General features: G+C 46.2%; 1 protein-coding gene across 2 annotated transcripts in view; it reads left to right on the top strand.

Moving 5' to 3' along the window:
- The first annotated feature begins 4,080 nt into the window (after positions 1 to 4,080).
- Positions 4,081 to 23,342, top strand: part of NUDT21 (nudix hydrolase 21) — a 74,298-nt gene continuing 55,036 nt past the window's right edge. The window contains exons 1-2 of one of the 2 annotated variants that reach the window (XM_078671589.1): positions 4,081 to 4,488; positions 22,454 to 22,654. In XM_078671589.1, the coding sequence (XP_078527715.1) occupies positions 4,367 to 4,488; positions 22,454 to 22,654 (323 nt within the window). In that variant the 5' untranslated portion in view covers positions 4,081 to 4,366. The remainder of the gene's footprint in view (positions 4,489 to 22,453; positions 22,655 to 23,342) is intronic. The other variant, XM_078671590.1, reaches the window with a different exon arrangement.

Below are 23,342 nucleotides of genomic sequence, written 5' to 3'. Positions count from 1 at the left end.
CCCGCCCCACACTCCATCCCTCCCCCACCCCACACTCCATCCCTCCCCCGCTCCACACTCCATCCCTCCCCCGCTCCACACTCCATCCCTCCCCCGCTCCACACTCCATCCCTCCCCCGCCCCACACTCCATCCGTCCCCCGCCCCACACTCCATCCGTCCCCCGCCCCACACTCCATCCCTCCCCTGCCCCACACTCCATCCCTCCCCGCCCCACACTCCATCCCTCCCCCGCCCCACACTCCATCCCTCACCCGCACTCCATCCCTCGCCCACACTCCATCCCTTGCCCTCTTGCCCTGCCTCTATCTCTCACCCTGCCGCTATCTATCCATCGCCCTCCCTCTATCTATCTATCGCCCTCCCTCTATCTATCTATCGCCCTCACTATCCATCGCATCACCACAGCATCACTCAGGGGCACCACAACATCACTATGAGCTACCAGAGCATCACTGAACGCCACAGCATCACTCGTCGCCGCCACAACATCATTGAGAGCCACCACAGCATCAATCTGTGCAACCATTCAACAACAACTGATTCAAATATGCTCTCTCAATGTTTCAAACTTTATTACAAATGTCACAAAAAAATGTTAATATTTCACTTCTGTTCTTCTATTTTCATCACAATAAAATACACTAAACATAATTTTCAAAAAAATTATTTGCAAAAGTTTAAGCTATTGCCATTATAAATTACAATAACTTTTATTTAAGTGTTAAATATTGAAAAAAATACAACCCATTGGTATTTTTTAATATTAATACATCTAAGTCATGTAAATACAACACATATTGCATTACAAATGCTATAGGTGTCACGCTTGCAAAAGTAAACACTATTGGCATTGTAAATGACAACGTTATTAATTTCGCTATTTTCAAAACAAAAACATAAATAAAAAAATTGTCATTTACAATACTAATACCTCTAACTTTACCAATGCGAGCCCTATTGCATTGCAAATGCTTGTTATCTTACTAGTCTATTTATTGCCCCCTCACGCTCCGCTGTCTCCCTTCCTTCCTTATTCTGTCCTGTGTCTCTTCCATTTGCTCTCGCCGTGTGTTGTAATTAGCACGGCCGTGCACCTTCCACCTCCTTTCCTACCACTCTGTCTAACTCATTCTGACAACACTAGGTGACCCAAAATTGTAAGAGTCGCCTGACCACCTTCATATTACTGTTTTCTTAATAGTGTATTGAATTGATAAACAATTTGCTCATGCGCTTTTTTAAAGAAAGACTGACAATGCCATGAGCGAGCACGGGCACAAATTAAGCTGTGCTCTACCTCAACCCTCCAAAAAAGGAAAAACACAACCAAAACCTTCGGAAGCTGCCACTAATGCCCCGAGGAGCGTGAAAAACCGACAATGGCCTTCAGAAGGGTTACAGCTCTTCCTAATAACCAAAACTCTATCCAGCATTGGCATTACACACAACAGACCTATAAGTGCGTGCACAGCCACCTACCATAACAAGAGACAATAGCGAAGTAAGAAGGTTCAACAGACAGGCTCAAAGATCAGTACTCCGTAGTAACAAGAAGGTGACATGTGGCACTTAACAAATTAACAAAATGTAAAATAAATAAAGATGGAGGCAGTGCCAGCTTGAGAACCTGTATGAGGAGCCATATAGTAGCCAAATGTGTTCTCCCACAACCTCAAATATCTGTCTGCCCCACCCCCCTCTGACCAACACAAACTTACTCACACATACAACAAGCACTGGCGTTGCCAATAGGTTTCGCATTTGGAAAGTTGGAGCTATTGGTTTTGTAAATGACATTTTATATTTATATATTGTTATTGACAATGCCAATAACTATATATAAATATAAAATGTCATTTACAAAAACCAATAGCTCCAACTTTCCAAATGCGAAACCTATTGGCAACGCCAGTGCTTGTTTATTATAATTTCCCCCACGTTTAGTTTGGGTTTTTCTACAGCCCCTTCCTGTTCTAGGGACCGGGGACCTCTGGGTAGGAGTATTAGAGATATCAACCAGTCTGGTAGGTGTTATTGGTATCTGGACTAGGGCCTCAGGGGTAGTACCAACTAAATTGCTAGATTCCCTGCTATTATCTAAGGGTGATACTGCCAGAGGTGTCGAAGGCATAGTTGGCAAACTGCCCAGACCCTGCGATAGTCGCCGTTCAGTTTTGTCAATTTCAGTGTTTATTTTATTTACTGCTTTTATCAAATACTTGTCGAGCGTAGCACTAGCCAGCTCAAGAGGGGTTTTATTTCCCTTTCATTTTGACATATTTGCAATGGGCTGCTAAATATAAATTATATTGGATGTACAAAAGCTATTATGAGTAAAAGAAAGGTGGAACTAAATAAGCTATGACCCACAATTCCTTAATAACAATAAAAGCTAAAATACGGGGATAAAATCACAACCAAAACGTTATCATCCCCGCATACAGTCAATAATAGCACTCGTGAATCTCCCTTCGTTTAGGAATCCTAATGTTCATAGGCCAAGGGGACCGGCCCAGCCCAGCCACGTCTAGCCTCGGACGGCCTCAGAAGGCCCGCCCTTTGCCCGGGCTTAGCCCGGCGCGCGGTCCCACGACGCGGGGGCTGTCCAGCGTTTAAAGCGCCTGCAGGCACGGAAATGGCGGTGGCGGCTTCCGACCGCAAAGGAGCCTGGGGTTTGAAGTCCCCCTCCGCACTGCGGCCACGAATGTGAGCTGCGGCGGCGGGAGGGAGACAAGCAGCGGCAGAACTCACTGATCACTACTCTCTAGTCTCTACTCACTCTCTACTGCTCAATATACTACTCAATCTACTATTTACTACTCACTCTACTACCCTCTACTACTCTTTACTACTCTCTACTACTCATTCTATAATACTCACTCTCTACTACTCAGCTACCTACTACTCACTCTCTACTACTCGCTATCTTCTACTCACTCTATACTACTCACTCACTACTAATGCCTACTATTCTCTACTCTCTATTAGTCTACTACTCACTACTAATAATTTCTATTACTCTACTGCTCACTCTCTACTAATCATACTACTACTCTACTACTCACTCTCTACTACTCTCTAGTACTGTCTACTCACTCTCTAATACTCACTCTCTACTACTCAATACTACTCACTCTCTACTAATGACTCTCTACTACTCAAACTGAAACAAAACAGTGTGACCTTAAACCAACCCTTTACTCTTTGCCTAAAGGCACTAGTGAAAAAACATTCAAAATGCAATAGGTCTCATCTTTTTTACACTTAAAGCAATTCTGTTTGCAATCAGGTGGCTTTTTAGCTTTACTTTTATTAGTGTTTTTAAAACGTTCATGTACATAACATGCATATATATGCATATATATATGTATGTGTATAAATACATATATATGTATATATATATATATATATATAAACATCTGCATATCTATATAAATACCAATATTAATGCATGCATACATTACATATAAATGTATGGTATGTACATAAAATTTAAAAAAACACTAATAGAAGCAAAGCTAAAAGCAACCTATTTACAAACAGAATTGCTTAAGCTTAACTAAAGACGAGACCTATTGCATTTTTAATGCTTGTTCTCATTTTTCCAACACAAAATTTGGCGTGGATACCTTTTAGGGCGACAAATATTTCTAGCTTTAAACACGAGCCAACCCTGACATTCTAAAGAAGACATAGGCAGGGGGCGTGCCGTGGCTGAGCCCTAGCAGTCAAGATGTTAACTAGTCTTCTGGTAGACAGGAAGTAGTAGTCTTTCTTCCTTGTCCCTCATTGTAAGGACATAAAAGAAGGATGGCAAGGGCTCCGTTCCGTCTCCCCATGTGAAAAAACACGGGTTGTTTAGAATACATTAAATGAAAAGACCCGACAAAGGAAAAATAGAGCTTCTTACATTCAGGACCCTTTTGTTGGAGTAACTGTTAAATATTAATTTCCGTGCATAGCCACTGGAACTCTCAACAAGGTTTCGAATTATTCATATTTTACAATACGTCCTTTTAGTACTTTAATTTACGTTTATATTCTGTATAATTTAAACAGGAGAATAAAACAAAGTTTGAAGGGCGCGTCAGCTTTCCTCCAAGAACCAACGGTGTTGCAAGATGGATTCGACTTTCCCCGGCAGTATTATTCTTTCTACCATGTCTATGATGCGATCGGCGCGACACCGCACTCTGCCTGGGTTCACTTCCGGTCTGGCCTAGCCTCCTGTTCCTGCAGTTGTTTCATCTTGCTGGTTTCTATGAATGGTGCTGTGCTCGGGTGCCTGAGGCGGCAACAGCGCTTGGTGTAGGCCGCCGCCGTGTGTGATTTCCTCCGGACCCGACCAGACCAGTGTTTTCAAAATGAGCATGGCGGTTCCTCCCCCCAACCGCTCGCAGACTGGCTGGCCTCGACGCGGAGGGAACCAATTCGGTAACAATTACATGCAGCAGAAGCCGCTAACCCTGGAGCGGACCATAAATCTGTGAGTATATGAAACAAATGAGAGATCGAACGTTTCCGCACCTGACGATTACGTCTGTGTTGTGGAATTGAAATATAACCATCGAAAAATGGGGAAGGTACGTTTGTTTCACTGTACACTGGTTAGCGCAGACGTCAAGTGGTAGGCTTATCGAAGCCTAGATTATAGGGTGGGCGGACACCGAATCCCGGTCCAACTAGACTGACAACTGGCTTATTTAAGGAAAATGAGCCAATAAATCGGTTGGAATGAAATCTGGCCCCCTCCCCCGGTCCCCAACATCACGATATTAGGTGGGCGGCGAATTGTTCACTTTTAAACTTTCTGGTTAGGATTCACCAATGAGAGTAATATATATACAAAATAGTTTAAAGAGTATATATTAATACCGTACAAATTAAAACAAGCATTGGGAACGCTATTAGGTCTCGCTTTTTGAGACTATCGGCCTTGCCAGTGCAGGTTACAAAGCAAAATAACTTTGCTGTTGCCTCATATAATTGGTAAAAAAAAAAAATGAAGGGAAAAAAAGGCACTTTTGTTATGTATAGCTTTGTCACAATGGATACCAGTTTCATCCCTCTAGGTACGAGCATGCGTCACCATGCATGCATAGATTTACTGATTTACAGATCCGAGATGACAAACGCCTAATGGGTTAGCAAAAACTGTCATCCGTAAGCTCCATGGTTAAGACCATGCTTTGAGGTGGTAAAATAATTACTTGGCCGCTAACGGGCAAATGCTTCTTTAGTGTCTACCTATGAATGACATGAAAGATCGAGATCTTGTAATATCTGGAAAAGTAACTTTATAAATAGATTAACTAAAAGAATGTGCTGAATTAATGTGTTTGTGGAGTGGTGGTGAAAGACTGATGCAGTGTGATCAATTATGATTTTCCGAATGTTATTGGCTAAGATGTTTGCAAGCCTCCTGGCCCTTTGTGGATAGTGCCAATCGTCTTCTAGCTAGCATGCAATTATCATTGGTGTAGAGTTCCTACATCGAACTAGGCACTGATGCTTTTAGCTTGTGGTTTGTGGTGCACAGGGTTGTATATAGGTCTAAGGCATTAATAGCTACGGTGAAGTTTGTTAATTGGGGGTTGTGTGTGGATGAGGTGTGAACATCTTTTGTAGCATGTTATTAGGGAGGTACGTAAAGAGGGTGATGTTATGAATGTGAGTTTTGGCTGTCATTTTGCAGAGGTTTGAATCTTGTGATATTGAAGCGTACAGCAAGATTGTTGCACCATTCTACTTGTAGAGATGGTTATCCCAGGATGGCATGGGCAGAACAAGGAGAATTGCTTTTTCATAAAGAATGAGTGTTGCATGGGATGTGAGTTGGGGTGAATTGATAATGTCTATCGTAGCATTTATTATGGTTTTCCTGTTTAATGTTTGCTGGAGAAATGGAACTCTTCGAGTTAAGTGGTACTGCCACTGGTTACTGGTACTGTGAAAGCCTTAATCTGAGAAGTGTAATCAGTCATTTAATCAGGATTTGTAAAGCGGAGCTAATCACCCACTGGGGTATCCAGGTGCTGAGCCAAGCTGCTCAGGTGGCATCAGTTGAATAGCCAAGTTTTTAGTCCCATTCTGAATTCCTAAAGGGAAGTGGAGGCCATTTCAGGACTTAGCGGTGAGGTAGGAGATGGGTTCTTCACTGTTGCTTCGGAGGATGCATGAGGTGTTTCCGAGGGAGGCGGAGCACAAGTCTGTCGAGTTGGCGGAAGGTCAGACTGTGGTTATTGTAAGCTGGTCCTTGGTTGTGCAGGCCTTTGTAGGCATGGGTCAGCCTCTTAAATTAGCATCTCTTATTGACGGGGAACCAGTGGAGTTCCTGCAGGTGTGGGCTGATGTGGGTACATCTAGTAAGGTCGAGGACGAGTCTGGTCTCTTGAGTTCTGAATGGTCTGCAGTCTCTTCAGGCGGTGTGTGGTAATTCTTGCTTAGAGTGCATTGCTGCAGTCCAAGCAGCTGGTGGTGAGGGCTTGAGCGACTGTGTCAGGTGGAGACTGGGTGCCATCTGAAGATCTTTCAGAGCCTGCGCGCCATGAGAAAGCAGATGGAGACTGCATTCATCTGCTTCTTCATGGTGAGTTTGCTGTCCAAGATGATGCAGAGGTTCCAGGTGTGGTCCGTTGGGGGTGTGTATGAAGCTGGCTCTCTGTACTGTACTAAAACAAAGTACACTGTGCAGATCAGGTAGGTCCCCATTTGGTTTACATAGGCTAAAGTAGACAATACTAGCGCTACATTTTGTGGTAGTGTGGGCGGGCAGTACTACTTATCAGAGGGTAGTTCTAAACATTTGTTGTACTCAGAGGCAATAATTGAGACACACACTCGGAATAAATCCAAGATTAATTTAGAAAAATAATTATTTTTATATGAACTATGTGTAAAGGCAAGCGCGTTATTTCTTATGAATTTTCAAAGCTAAGCAAATAGTTCCGTTGTGCGCACTTACCCACTATACCCACAATTTTTGTGCCCTGCGTTAGACATCAGGAGAACTAACGTAGCCTGCCAGTTTGAGAGGAGTTGTACCACTATGTCCAACTTGTCAAACGTGGGAGCAGAAATTCTTCAGTTTGGGGCAACTTCACATATAAGAAGGAACCAATTCATTCCAAGGTTTCTCCAGCAGTAATGGGACTGCAAGGTGCTTATCTGCCAGGTGTTAGTATATCATAGTTCAGATCAGTTCTATGTTGGGGGTCTTTAGTGCTTTCATGCTATTTGGCATGGCTCTCTTGCTACTTCTCCTCTGTAAACTGCAAACCCAGATCTTTCTTCCATTTCTTTCTTAAGGGAGTCTTCGGGGACTTGTTTCCTGCTTAAATGATACCATAGTTAAAAAATATATTGCCCGTCAGTAGTCCAAATGCTCTGACATATTTGTCTACTGGCAAATAGATTTTTACAGCGCTCTTCGTGGAAATTCCCCATATTCCGCTGTATTGCTGCAACTACCTCCAGAAATCTTTGTCCAGATTTAATATTTTCCTTTTATCTTCAATTTACTTGAATGACTCTCTTTTCATGCACCTTTTGATCCAGTATAGGCTAGTTGTATTCCGTTTCTTCCAGTATAGTCTTCCACCGTCTACTTGAAATTCAGAATTAATCCTGGCTTTAGCATGGTCTGTGTCGGAACTATATGGAATTTAGTGTGTATTGGCTTCAATCTTTCTCGGGAATGCACGAGAATCAGTCTTAGCCAGTCTAGGGTTTTACTGTGGTTTCAGGAGAAAGCGTTTTTATTCCACTATCATGTTTTTTCCATTCCCTTAATGTTCTATGCAGCACGTTTTCCATAGAAATCTAATGAGCCAGGGTTTCACTGTTCTGAAATATCCATCATGCAACGGAAGAGGTAAACGGCTAAATAAAAATTGCTTGCGGGATGATGACATTAGTGCAAGGAAATTCTACCTATGTCTGAAAGGGGCAAATCGCACTATCTTTTAAAGTCTTCTTCAGACACTGCCCACAGCTTGTTGGTGTCCTCTTTTACTAGGGATTTCGGGTGTCTTAAAATCCAAACAGCGAAACTAGAGGGAATTAATTTTTTTTTATTCCCAGTTTTTTGAGATGCCAACCTTTCATCGGGCAAGGGAAGCAGTTCAGTCTTCATTATCTTCCATCCTGATAGCGATTCAAGCTTGCTAGTGATGTCTAAGTTTTTAGGGAGATATTTTGGTTGGTTAAAGTGGGAAAGGATGTCATCTGCATATAGCAATATTGGATAGATGCTTATTTCATGGTTCTAGCATGAGGACAAAGGTAAAGCTATCTAAAAGTGCTAAGTTGTGGGAGAGGTTGGTGGTCAGAACTGGGATTACATTACTAGTCATGCTTAATGTTGATTAGAGCAGCTGCATAATTGACCGTGTATTCAGGAAATAATCAAAACTGACTTAGATTGCAGATGTAGTTTTTAATAAGTATTCCACTCATTTATGTATTAAAGAGACCTGTGAGTGCAAACGGAAATATACTGGTTATAGGTATAGCACTGACATTCATCTCATCAGATATAGGTTTTGTTATGTAATAGATTTAAGTTGTCATAAATGCAGATTCGACTGTTCTTTTGGGTGGATGCTCTGCTATCCAGAGAAAAGTATAGTGATCAGTTTTTAGGATGATCGCAGGAGAGTTGAGAAGGATTTACTTAACTTGTTTGTGATTTCCTCTGGAGGGTCGAATTTTCTAGGACTTTGCATGCCAACACTCGAGTGCTTGTGAGCGTGTGGTAAATGGGGACGAAACTGTACACAACTAGCTTTTCCTGACAGGAGAAACTAGTCATGAATACTTTTTCCTAGAATGACACTTTGGACCAGTGTGAAAATGCTTCTTGAGTTCCTGACTACATGGCCCCCATGTCTGCGCATTCCTTGCTATCCTCAGGGACTGCATGGACAAGGTTACCACTTCTTTATTCTCCTTGTATATCTAATCTGTCTTAATGTGCCACGGTTTGATTTGTTAACTACATATAGGTCAACGTGATATCCTGAGGAAAATCTGGATATAGATGGGCCACAACAAAAGTGATTGTCCCATGCAAATCCGTTTATAGTGGTTTTGAGCCATTCTGATGAAGTAATCATTAATGGTCCTCTTCCGATAGCCCAAATGAGTTCCAAAGTACATCCTCAATAATATTTTTTTTTATATATGCCAATTTTATTAGATATTGCTTTAGAGGACACCTTGGGTGTTCATGTGTAAGTGATAAAAAAATTTACTTAAAAAAAAGGGCAAATTGATTTTGTTGAAAAGGCCCAAACTTTGTCAATATTTTTGTGGCGCGGCACAGATAAATACGCTGATGATACGCTTCCTGGTAAAACAGCTTCCTTTTCTATGGGAGATTGTATACTGTGCAAATCAGAATGTCTTCCCAGACACTCTGAAAAGCAGTTGAGGGGATGCTATCAACTAATTTTGTCTGGTTTGATAACGACATCTGGGGGACATTCAGAAAGCTTCCATGGGAATGCATTCTGCCCATTGCTTTGTGGCTTATAACTCACATTTGCTTGCTTTCTATTTGCTGGTTTTATTTGTTTTAGGTTGTCCAGCTTAAGTTTGTCCCTTCCCCAACCCAGTTTACTGTATTCTTCCACTAGTAATGAATTTCTGTAAACCGGCCTTTAAATCTTGTTCTTATCACATTTGTTGTGCATTCAAAGACAGAGGTCAAATGTCGGCCTCCGTCTTCCAGAGATCGTGGTGTTTATTTTTCTTTCTCTGACTTCAAAGTGAAAAGATTTATGTGACAATCATGCTGGCCACTTGGGGTGTGCTGTACAATGGCATTTTTTTTCTAGCACAAAACAACATTTAAATGTCTGTAAATGAACTGTGTAGATATTTCAGAAAATGGAAAGCACAAATGAAGCAGATGTTTTGAAAAGTCTGATGTATGGTTGGAGGAAGCTGGCTCTGTATATACTATACCAAAGTGAGGTATAGTGCGCACAGAGTCCAGTGGAACCGCAAAAGTAGGCAGAGGTAAAGTTAGATAGAACCATACTCTCTATTTGTGGTAGTGTGGGTGAGCAGTTAGGCAGTATCAGAGGACAGTGTTAAGCATTGTTTGTACCCACTCAGTCAGCAAATGAATTCACACAATCGAAGACTGAACTTCAGACCAATTGTATTTTGTATAAAAATATTCTTTGAGTTATTTTATTTTCTAGAATTAAGCAAGCCTGGCACAGTTAAGCAATAAGTACTTTACAGTAGTAATGCAATTGAAATACAATTTGGATGATAATTGTATATGCACTTTGATTTGATTTACAGTATGGATGCCGAGAAATGCAATACATAGTAAATTCAGCACATAGACTTGAATAGGCTTTTCAGTAAAATAGCAGGTAAGTAACTTTTGTGATTACTAGGCTTACAGAGAGTAGTATACCTAGATACTACTCTGGGACATTTCCTGAAAACCGGCAAGTAAATAGTTTTTGTTAGATTATGCACTTTTAAAGAATTTCTTTAGTTTCTCAAACTCAACACTTAGAAACTTTTCACCGAAAAACAGTCCATGTTATCCTATGGAGGAAAATAGTGTTATCTTTTTTGAGGTAAGTATTTGGTAGTAGGCGTTGAGGTTCTGGGGCTAGACTCAGAGGTCCACCAGGGTCAAGGATGCACTCTTGTTATACCCTCAGCGACACTAGGGCTGCAGAGTGCTGAGGCCCAATGGGGGATAGGGTACCTCCGGTTGGTGGCTGCTTGCAAGCCGGCCACTGGGTTGTGGGAGGAAAGATTCTGGACTTTAGCTAAGGGCAAATGGGGAAACAAAGTAGCACCAAAGGTGCACCCTCAACGGCACTAGGGCGGCTGGGTGCAGGTTGCTGTTTTGACGGTGGACGCACTGTTGTTTTTATTGGAGAACCTCCGGTTGGTAAAGACACTACAGGCTTGGGGCCGAAGGTCTTCTGGGTGCGGCTACCACTTCAAAAGGTAAGTTGGGAAGTTACGGGTTCGTTAGGCACTGCCGGTTTGGGCAATCCAGGCTGTGGGGCGTCTGGTGCAGGGATGCCTTTTGGGGTCGGATCTTCTTACCAGCTCCTGGTCGCGGTTAAGGAGGCCTTCTGGATTCAGACTGCAGGCGTCGGCTGGAGGCTTGAGGCAGGTCGGGGGTCGCCGGATCTCTGGTCAGGATCGCCGGGGTGACCTCCTCGTGGTGTTTGCCCACTCAAGCTTGGGCCGTGGACGGTGGGTGTCGAGTGGTGCAGTTTCCGGCCAAAGCCAGAGATTTCAGATGAACAAATCCGATGTTCACGGGAGACAATGTCTTTGTAGATGAAGGCAGGCAGGTCCTCCGGGGTTTTCGAGGTTCCTAGCTGCAGGATACACCGGAATTCCGCAGGATCAGGTTTGAGGGGGAGACAAGCCGGTAGGACTGGGGCCAAGTCAGTGGGCGTCTTCCTTTTGTTAGCTGCTGCACGGCTGTTCGGTCCTTCTTCTTCTACTTGTAGTTTCTTCTTGTCTGAGGAAGCATGGTTCAGGGGTGCCCCTAAATAAAAGATTTAGGGGCGTTACAGGTAGGTAAAAGGCAGGGACCAATGGGTCCCTTCCCTGGGGTGGGTACACCCCCCTATTATGCGACCCTCCAGTGGGAGGGGGGCATGAACCTGTCCCTGGTTGGCTGAGCCCCCCCCATCTTCAACATGACGTAGAATGAGAGTTGTGGTTCACCTCGCCTCCCCCACCTGAGGGTGGAGTTGGCAGAGTGTGGCACACCTCTCTACCTCACTTGGTTTTCCCGCATGTTCTCCCGCCTAAAGTGGGGGTCCGAACCAGCTGGGACCAGTTGCTGAGAGCAGCGAGTGGCCTGGGGAAGCTCACAAAGGCGGCAAGCCATTGAAGCTTCCCCTTCACGAACCCTGCCCATCCTGGAGAGGAAGCTTGGCACCTCGTCCCAGGATGTGCATTGTTTCAGGCCCCAGAGAGCAACAGGCTCTCGACCCAGGGGTGGTATTGGTAGCTGAAAGCAGCCACTTAGCCTGGACAGTAGTGGTAGGTTAGTTTTCAGGGGGCATCTGTAAGATGCCCTCTGTGTGCATTTTTCATTAACTCCCACACTGGCATCAGTGTGGGTTTAATGTGCTGAGAAGCTTGATACCAAACTTCTCAGTTTTCACTGTAGCCATTATGGTGCTGTAGAGTTCGTAATGACAAACTCCTAGCACCATATACTCTTAATGGCAGCACTGCACTTACAATGTCTAAGAATGGATGTAGACACTGAAGGGGTACAGAGCTCGTGCACCTGTACCCTCACCACTGGTATAGTGCATCCAGCTAGATGGGTGACTGACCTATGCCCGGGCAGTGGGTTGTAGGAATGGCACACAAAGATGTGTGCCATGTGGACTTTTCACTTTGTTCTGCACCAAAACACATCGCCTGCAAAGGCAGTGTGTGTGTGTGTAGTGGTACAGGACGTCTACAGGTGGCACAATAAGTGCTGCAGCCCTTAGAGGCCTTCTCTGGTCACAGTGCCCCGGGTACCTGTGGTACCATTTACCAGGGGCTGACCTGTGGCCAAAGATGCAATTGGGTTTAGGCTTCAATGCAGTTTTAGGGAAAGAACAGAGTCCCTGGGTACCTGATTAGCAGGAGCCCAGGGCACACTCAGTCAAAGTACATCATCAATTCAGCAAAAAGTGGGGGCAACCATGCTGAAAGAGGGCGCTTTCTCACAATGGTGGAAACAAATATTTTAATATGATCAAAACAAGTAAATACTCTGTGATGACACTTCCAAGCATTGCTTGTGCGCTGTATACTTTTATAAGTAAAACCGTATGTGTGCAAATGTAATCACTTCAATTTAAGATTTGTTGTCTGTGATGGCAGTGTGCTTTCACACCATGCATACTCCACTTTACCCTACTACACTGTACTCTGCACCATTTTGCGCCACTGCACTCCACTATGCCACTCCACACTGCTTCACTGCCCTCTACTTTGCACCACACCTTGCATCACCATTTCACCCAACGCCTCTCTACTCTACACCACTCTACTCTGTCAATGCACTCTACCCCACACTATGTACTAATGCACTTTACGTCAATCCACTCTGCCACTTTAATCTACTTTGTACCACTGCATTCTACGATACTGCAGTCTACTGTATTCCACTGCACTCTACGCCACTTCACTCTTCCCTGAAACAATCCACCCTATGCCACTCAATTCCACTCTGCGCCATTTCACTCTATGCTTCTGCTATCTACCCTGCTCCACTTTATGCCAATCTACTCTGCACCACTGCACTGTATACCACTGTACCACACTACACTCTGACACTCGACACCATGGGTACGCGCAAACATTTCCCCGGGGGCCACAAAGTGCTGTCTGTGGCTTCCGGAGGTCCGCACCGATGCCAGCAGGGTGAGGGTAAGGGTTTTGAAAGGTGGGCGTAGAGGGACGCAAAGCAGATGCTGTCTAAAGGTAGGAAACATTATTTGCTTCTTTATCTTTGGTTTAGTTAATGTGCAACTAAAGTATGTCAGTTTCACTGCTTTCTGAATGTTCATGCTTGGTCAAGTAAACACCAGCCCAGTGCTGCTGTTCACCAGGTTGCCCCAATTAAAGGTCAGAAGGGCTGCATGTGACTGTCAGGCCATAGTTTGAGTATACCTGCTCTACATCATTGCCCTCTACGTCGCTTTCATCTGCACCACTCTATGCCACTGCACTCTACAGTAGTGCACTCTACGCCGCTGCTATCTACCGTACTCCACTCTACGCCAGTCTACTCTGCACCACTTAACTGTATGCCGTTCTACTCTGCAACCCTCTACTATACGACACTCCACAACATTGCCCTCTACGTCACTTTAATCTGCACCACTGCACCCTACACTAGCGCACTTCACGCCACTCTACTAGACACCACCGCACTCTGCCACTGAACTCGTCACCACTCTACTCTGCACGACTGCACTCTATGCCAATGCACTTTAGGCCACTACACTCCACACCACGCTAATATACTGTGCACCACTCTGTCAGTTCAATCTATGAAAACACACCCTATCCCACTGCACTTAATGCACTCTCAGCCACTGAACTCAGTGCCACACTAGTGTGCACCACTGCGCACTCTGCCACTGAAGTATACACTACACCAACCTACTCTACATCACTCCACTTCATGCCACTCTGATCTATTCTGCATCACCACACTTGACGCCGCTGCATTCTGCATCAATCTACTTCATGCTACCCTTCTCTGCCACTCTACACCTCTGCAGTCTACCCTTCCACTCTGCTTCACTCTACTCCACTTCTTTGTAGTCCACTGTACTCTACAACACTCCACTATAACGCTCTACTCCATTCTGCAACCCCCCCATCTACTCTACAACACTACTGCACTCTGATGCTCTGCGCAACTCCCTCTTCGCCACTCCATGCCACTCTTCTCCACTCTGTTCTACGACACAACTCTACTCTAGACCGCTCCATTCGAACAGTCTATGCCCCTCGACTGTACAGCACTTTACCCCACTCTGTGCCGCCACTCTCTCCTGCGCAGACACGCCGCAACGCTCTACGTCTCAACACTCTACTTTACCTCACTAACTTTTAGCCTTGCTGAACAGCAGCCACGCTGGTGTACAACATATCTGAAACATGATGGCAAAGCCAATAGCTCTTGCATAGGAGAGACCTATTGGCTTTGCCAATATGTGTTTTAATAGTGATCCCTATAATGCTTAACTTTCCAATTGTGAGCTGTCCTGAATCGCAGAACCTGCCAGTAAATACCATTGTAGGGCATGTCTCAATTGTATATATCTAAACATTTCACTCTGACAGTGCATCTACTTGCCTTAATTGATAAAGATTTTATACCCATCTTGCCAGCGATTCTTTCATTGATGAGGTTGTGTCCCGCAACAGTAAACAAAACAAGCATTGGAAATGCAATAGGTCTCGCCTTTGATTAAGTTAAAGCCATTTGCTTTGCTAATGGTATTGTATTATAGCTTTGTATTATTTAGTGTATGTTTGTGATGTGTTGTTCTATGTGGTTAGAATTGTATTTGCTAGCTGTGTAGTAGTTTGAAGCATAGAGTTAGTAGGAGAAGAGCAATGTTTAAGATTTGGGAAGGTGAATGATTAGAAGAATAGCATGTGTTTTAATGAAGTATAGTGAGGAGTAGAATAGCATGAGGCAGACAAAAGGAGCGGGGGAGCAAATGGGGAGAAGGAAGAAAGTGTGTAGTACATTAGCGTTATTTTTAATGTAGAAAAGTGTGGAGAGCAGTATGAGGCATAAGGAACGACGCTTGTGCCGATACCTACGCACTTTGTAGAATACCATGCCATTATATATTTGTGGCGTTATTGAATTACCTTCAGTGAAATGATAGAACAATCACACATACAGAGGTGTCGCCTGTAGCACCCATACAAACACATAGACATGGCAATAGTACTCCCAATGGATGCCAGGAGGTGTAAAAGTGAAGGGAACGGAACACCAAAGCAAAAGAAGCCAAGAGGTGAAAAGCTGAAAACTCATGCTCAGTGAAGGGACGTGATGAGATGGCGATCCATGCAGACAGTGTAAAAGTTTTTTTCATAATCCAACAGTATCCCAGAAAAAGTAAAAACCATGACCACCATTGCTGAAGAGAGACTACCACTTACAGAATGGCTCTGCAACAATATATAACGACTTATAGCAACCCCAGCACTTCCTCTGGAGTGATCTAAAGACAAAACGTGTCATAATGTATCCGAACCTCGTGCTTGAGCTTGTTAAAGCCACACTGTCTATGAATGTCAACAGTAGCTGATCAGTATCCCTTACCCATAAACAATGTTGAAAAGCGTGGAATTGAATCCCAAATTTAAATTGCTGCGTGCAGTAACTCTAAAATTGTTCCTTACCCTGTTGTTAAGAAATGGTAGAAAGCACTGGTAAAATCTGCTAACTGACGTCCATAAAACGTGTTATCTTGAAAACGTCAAGTAATTACCTCATATGACCGATTGCCAGTAAAACTTGATCGGTGACCGCACTGTCCCCTGGTGAAATGGTCTCAATTGATGCTGGAAAGAATTAGTAGAGGCTCAATATTAGCACAGACGTGCTCAAAGTAACTATATTAACTCTTGATCCAAAGTACTGGCATTCTTCTTACCTCGACACACCAAGACTGCCGCACCAAACTCACTCCTAGGAAAGCTGAGTAAACCGAACAGGTACGCCAGGAAGTCTTAAAACGCCCTGGAAATGGAGAAGGGACTAAAAATGAATACCCGAAATGTACGCCATGTTTAAAGGGTGATCCGTGTAGAAGGCTATGAATTATAATGTGGAGAGTGCGCGGAAAGCTGAAGAAACGAGTGATGTGGTGGGGCCCCCTAGTGATGTGGTGGTTCCCCTGAGTGATGTGGTGGTGCCCCTGAGGGTGATGGTGTGTACGGGTGATGGTGTGTACGGGTGATGGTGTGTACGGGTGATGGTGTGTACGGGTGATGGTGGGTGACGGTGAGAGGAGTGTGAGGGTGACGGTGTGTGAGGGTGAGGGGGTGAGAGGATCCGAAGTAAATGGTGGCAGGGCAGACTTCATAAGACAGAGAGAAGAAACTGCGTGGTGACTGCGTTGGTCAGTTTCAGAATCAGGAGGGGCAGTATCAGCACAGTCTGCGAGGGATCAACGTGTCTAGAGGCAAAGCATAGCGGATGTAGCATTACAGCTAGCAAGTCGAGTGTTTTCAAGCTGAGTGTCCCTAGAGAGATGGCAACACAGCAACAGCATTTGAGGAGCAAGGCTACTGTAAACAAGCACGGTAGGCTTTCACTTTCGTCCAGAAACAAGCTCTAGGAATTGCTGGGGGGGGGGGGGGGGGGAGCGGCAGCGGCAGCCTTTGAAGTCTGATGCCGAGGCACAGACAAATGGTGGTGTGTTATGTGGCTGGCTCTGTGCACGCGCATAGATCACATGAACTGTATGCGATCCGCAGCCGTTTTGGTAGGCTTTTCTTTTCCGCTTACTATAAAGTCGCCAGAGCAATGTGCAAGCGCATTGGCTCAGGCAAGACCTAATAAACAACTGAGAAGGAACGAAATTCAATAATAACAATGTGCCATTACTGAGCGTGGCTTCGCGCGATGTGCGTGCTTTACTCAAATCTAAGGACCTTGTTTCAAATACACAAAGTACATTTTAAAAAACGATGACGGAGATGAACACCCACCGAGCGGTTTAAAACTGAGCACAGCGCCGCTTGAAGGACACCGAGCTTGGTTGCTTGTTTTTTGTTCTTTTTTAAACTATTTTTTTTTTTGATAATCAATTTTATTGAAAGTTTTTATCACAACTTACAAATTCATTGGTTGCAGTTCATTAATTACCAGGACATTCATGACTTTACATACAGGTGACAGAGAAAAAGGTGGTCCATCAGGGCATAGGCCGGCAGTCCATACGGTAGATATAGTTGTGCACAGAGTAAAACACATATAGGCAGACCATCAAGGTGGAAGCATATTGAACCATTTGCCCCACACTCTACTAAATAGGTCAGGGCATCCCTGGGCTTCGAATAGGGCCTCCTCCTGGATCCCGCACCAGTCCACCCCTCTCCTCCAGCCCTTAACAGAGGGCGCCTTAGCCCGGGACCAGTGCGCCGCTATATCTCTCTTGGCAACCGCCACGGCTGTCCCCAACAGGCGCTTGTCCGCCCTAGAGCCATCCAGACCATCAAACACCCCCAGCAGCATACACCGCAGATCATGGGGAACCTCCCATTCCAGGGCCTGTGTGAGCTCTTGCTCCACCCCCCCCCCCCCCCCCCCCCCTTCAAAAGGGTGCCAGCACTGGACAACACCATACCATGTGATCAAAATCGGCAGGGGCAGAGGAACAGCGCGCACACGCCGGGGAGGATCTCAGCCGGGCCTGGAATAGACGTGTCTGGGTGAGATAAGCCGCATGAAGGTAATAAAGTTGGACTAGGCGCAACTTGGAGGATGCGGTCAGGGTTTTGGGCGTCATAAGGGCATCCCTCCAGTCCGCCTCCTCCAGGGGGCCCAGCCATCCCTCCCAGCGAGCCCTGAGCCGATCTAGGGAAGCCAGACCATTGTTCATCAGGGACCAGTAGATACGGGACACTTCCGCACCCCCCCACACACACACACTTCACAGATTTCCCATCATCACTTAAGCCTCCAGCGGGCTGAACTCTGGAAGGGAGGCAGGTGGCAAGACATATGTATGAAGTGCGTGTCTGAGTTACATGTATTTATAGTGTTGGGAGTGTGGAAGGGCATGGCGCTGTTGTAAATCCGCAAAGGAGTGAATGTGATCTCCCACCCAGACATCCCCGAGCACTGAAACTCCAATGAGGTCCCAGCGCCGGAATTCCTGCAGGGACGAGACTTCCTGCATCCAGGACCCGTGCCAAAGTGGCGTCTGCCGGGTCAGTTTCCGATCCCACCGCACGTAGCGGAGAGCCGTACGCCAGACCAGAAACACCGCCCTGGTGACCGAGGGTAGGGCTTGTGGCACCGGGCTACCATACAGAAACGCCTGGATCCTTAGGAAGTCTGACGTGCTGAGTTCTACGCGGTATGCAGTGTCGTACAAACCACCCGCATACCAATCATGGATGACAATAAGTTCCGTTGCCAGATAGTAGGAGTGGAGATTGGTTACCCCCATTCCTCCATCAAAGGGGGGAATACGACAGTGCGTCAGAGATAAACGTAGTCTCCCACCTCCCAGAGAAACCGGGTGAGGACGCCGTCCAGCTCGCGGAACCAACTACCCGGGAGGTGAATAGTAGTGTTTTGCAATATATAAAAAAACGAGGGAGAATCATCATTTTGAAGAGGACATTCCTGCCCAGGGGGTTAAGGGGAAGATTCTGCCACCTTTTGAGATCTGCCTTCATCCGGACGACCAAAGGCTTAACATTTAAAGCCCATTCGAGTTCTGGCAGGAGGGTTATCCAAACGCCATGGTATTTGACAGAGTGCCTTATAAGGGGGATGTCCGACTGCCAGTCAAAACAGTCCCTGGAGGGATGCAGGGGGATCAAAGTTGACTTTGCCGGATTAAGAGTCCGGAGACCCGCTCAAAGGCGGCTAAAGCCACCAGACATCTGGGGCCTGAGCTATCTGGGTCTGCCAAGTAAAGCAGAACATCGTCCACATATAGGGCTACCTGGTCCACCGGGCTAGAGTCCCATCGTAAGACCGGCGTTGTGTCTACACCTCTTTAGAATAGTCCGGGAAGACCATGATCTTGAAATTTTGGAAGTGCACTGGACCTTGCACCCTGGCGGCCTCCAGAATTGCGTCCCTGTCTCGAAAATTGAATACTCGGAGGATAATGGGGCGGGCGGGAGCCCCAGGGGGGGGTTTAGGAGCAAGGGAGCGATGAGCTCGCTCCACCGCAAACCAGGGGGAGAGCTTTTCTTTGGGGATGCAGGACCGAATCCAGGTCTCGATGAAGATGTCAGTGGGTTCCTTCTCCACTCCTTCCGGAAATCCCAGGAGGCGTAGGTTGTTTCTTCAGGCCCTATTTTCTGCGTCCTCGGCCCTGCGATGTAATTCCGTGGTCTAGGCCTGCAGGCAGGCCACCTGGGATTTAAGGGTGCCCACATCGTCCTCCACCATGGAAAGACGGGACTCCGCCTCCGCAATACGGACCGTGGCATTGCGGAGGTCTTGCCGGATCAGTGCCACATCAACCCGCACTTCTCCAATCTTGGTCTCCACTGAGTTCCCCGGCTGTTGGATTGCGATCAGTCTTGGTGAATTGGTCCATTTTCGTCTGAGTTGAGGGGCCAGTGGCCTGAGAAGCGCAGTTTTGCCCATATTTCCAAGAGGCAGGTGGAGGTGCTCGCCTGGGGGGGGGAGGGGGGCACGCACTCCGCTGCGCCTACGCCTTCGCCCCGCTGCCCGGTATGGCAGCAGACCCCTCTCCCCGTCCCCACGATGGAGGGCGGCGTCCGTTCACCAGGGTAGCACGCCCTACAAGACAATATCGGCCCTCAAGGTGGCCTCAAAGGACCCAAGACTCCAGGGCCCCCCCACAGACCCCAGTCCTAAGATCATGGGCCCCCGGGCTAGAAGAGGGGGTAGGCACACACGTGCACCACCCGGCAGCCGATCTGCCCCACGCTAAGCGCCAATATCGACACAGCCCGCAATCAATGGGGGGGAGTGGGGGATTCCTCAGTTCGCAGGTGAGGGCAGACCAGGGGACTCGACGGCCTCCAGAGTCGAGCACTGTCCCCCCCTACCCCCCACCCCCCGTTATCCCAATGAGTAAAAGGGCAGCTCAGCTCACTGCCCGGCAGGGCCCAGCATCCACCCCCAACTTAAAACCAGCAGCCCTCCGTCGCCGGTGCAGGGCTTTCAGCACTTCTCATCCACCCCCCACCTCAGGCTGTCAAAGGGCGCAAGATGCGCTGCTGGGCAGGAGAGGGGGCGCCTCAGCAGGGGACGCAGGCAGAGGTATATGAGGGCCCACCAGGCAGCAGGGCAAATCCAGAGCCTGGGGTCGGCTCGGACGGCCCACTCGCACTACGGCGCACAGGCCCCCAGCGCCGTCAGTCCTGTGCCTCTCCTCTCCGTGGCCCGAATCAGCCGCCGAAGGGCACGCACGCGCGCGGGGGGGAGAGCGGGCCCGCACTGCAAACCCCCGCTTGTCACCTCTTCCGCCGCCCCGTGTCGGCCGCTGCCCGCTACAGACGTCTCACCAGGCACTCCGGCGGGCACAGCACCTGGAGCCCGACAGCTCCTCAATCCGCCGGGCGGCCAGGCCCGGACTCGCCTCCGGAGCGGGCTGTGCGGGGGGGCCGGTATTTTGTCGGGAGAAGGTCGCTCGGGACGGAGGCCGGCACAGGCAGCCCGGGCACCAGACAGTCCCCCAGGGGGGTCAGGGAAAAGCAGGCTGGATGCTGGAGTCGTCCCAAAGATTGTGGGATGTCTATGGCAGTAACAGTGGGCCGATGAAAGGCGGATGACGGAAGGGGTCTGGAGCACTCTTAGAGTGCGACCGCCATCTTGACGCCTCAAGCCACGACCCCTTTTTTAAAAATTTAACACTGAGCGCGGTGCGGGGACCTTAATGGGGGCACTGCGCTCAGTGTTAAAGTAAAAAATATATAAAGAAACCGAGCCTGGTGTCTTTTAAACGGGCGCTGCGCTCCGTGTTAAAGTAAACAAGATTAAACGCACAGCCCACACACAAGTAATGGTAAAAAAAAAGTGCTGATAGTAATTATAAAACCCACTGTGTCACGCCGCCAGTAAAAGATCCAGTCCAGGTGGGCGTGGACAGAAGTGTATAGGGTGGTAACCAGGAGGGACTAAAAAGCCTCCGGTACAATCATCACACTCCTTTTAGCATAATCAATGATGTAAAATGACGCACACCAATAGAAATTACGGGCGGAGCCGAAACACCACTTCTAAAACTGTAGGAGTCCAAGAAGCCTTGGCAGAGCGAGCAGCGAATGCGCGCTGCAGCTCCAGGTGAGACCTAAAAATAGGGGGAGTTACCCAGCTGGTGAACTATTGATTTCGTTATGTGAAACCTCTTTAGGGCAGGAGGGTTTAAGGGGTGCCCTCGTAGAGGTAAGTCTCCCCAAGGCTTATCTGTCAGTACAGGTCCACCTGCTGGTGATTCCAATGACTTTCCACACTGTTCTTCTATCTCTGAGGTGATTTTTTTTCTCCCTCATGTAATTTTCTCTTTATCATTTTGATGTGATAAGGTACAAGTTTTCTGGTTTATTTTTTAGCACGGGTTGGAAACTTCATATTAAGAGAAAGTAAAGAAGGCATAATGGTCTCTGTGGTTAAAAAAATAAAAACATTTATATCGACCAAATATAATAAATGCTGTTCAATATAGGTAACACTAATTCAATATCTGCAAACAGTGTTTAAAAAGGGCAGAGCTGAGCTTTTCAGGGATTCTAGCAGTAGAGTGGAAAATTAATTTCCAAACAGTCGATCTACGATCTGCACAGCATGGCTCCGCTAAGGGGCATAAGTGTTCCATACGGACTTTTCTGCTTGTAAGTCCTTGTTGCCTGTTTAATCTTTTTCTATCATTACGGGGAAATATATCAAGGCTACTACCTCTGAATGGTCAGTTATAAGTTTTAATTTGCAGTCTAAAAAGGGCAAAAATGTTCTCGTAGATAGATCCATATAAATGTAAAGGTGTTCTCTTGTAAAGTGCTCCGTGGTCTTGCAGGTAGGCAGAGCTATTGTATATCCATTCATTCCTCTGTACATTTCCATAAAGGAGAATTAGGATTACAAACCAGTAACTTTTCCTTCGGATTGGCCTCTACATGCAGAATGAGTAACATTGTTAAATTGTGACTGAGAAATGGAAATCTTTTTTTTATTTTTAATTTAACAGATATCCACTTACAAACTACACATTTGGAACAAAAGAACCACTGTATGAGAAGGACAGCTCTGTGGCAGCCCGATTCCAGCGCATGCGGGAAGAATTTGATAAGATGGGCATGCGACGCACAGTAGAGGGAGTTCTGATAGTACATGAACATAGATTACCACATGTCTTACTTCTGCAGCTGGGCACCACCTTCTTCAAGTTGTAAGTTTTTTTTGTTGTTGTTTTTTTTTAAATATCCAAATCGTAATGATGTCCTTAGGCAGTAATGTCTCATCTTAATGAGTCTTATGTGAAGTATTGTACAATTGGGTATGTTTTTTTTTAATCTAATGCGATGTGTTTAGATTCCGTTTAGCCACCAATGTGAAGCAGTGAACTAGTTCACATCCAGCAGAGTGCTGTGTGCAACTTTTAGGTCACGTGTTCGAATAATTGCTGGCAAGTCCGCTGTTACTCATACAGAGATGTGAAGTTTGAATAAATGAAAGGCTTGGGTGGGGAACTCATCCCATCTCTTATTGGCAAACGATAAAATCACAAATTCTGATTATTTTTGATGCTTCAAAAGTACAGAAACAGGGCTGTGAAATAAAGAAAATGAGAACTGGAAGTATGTTAGTTGAAGTTAGTTCTTGAGAGTCTCATTCATCAAGCAAGCAAAACACTGTTTTACTCGCAGGAACTGAATTTTGTAATCTTTTTCCTGGCTGCAAAAGGAGTGTCATGTTCTTGTTTGTACCCATACCTGAGCAGTGTGACCTGAACTATACCTAAACACCAAGACCGCATACCTCTCAGTTGCTTTTGTGTGCACCCTGCCATGGGCAACATGTGTTTTCAGGTCAAAGCCTACCAGTCAGCACAGGTGTCTGGTTGCGAAAATAATTAT

Source organism: Lissotriton helveticus, chromosome 12 (assembly GCF_964261635.1).
Source record: "Lissotriton helveticus chromosome 12, aLisHel1.1, whole genome shotgun sequence".
Taxonomy (NCBI): Eukaryota; Metazoa; Chordata; class Amphibia; order Caudata; family Salamandridae; genus Lissotriton; species Lissotriton helveticus.
This window is presented reverse-complemented; position numbering and strand designations above follow the sequence as displayed.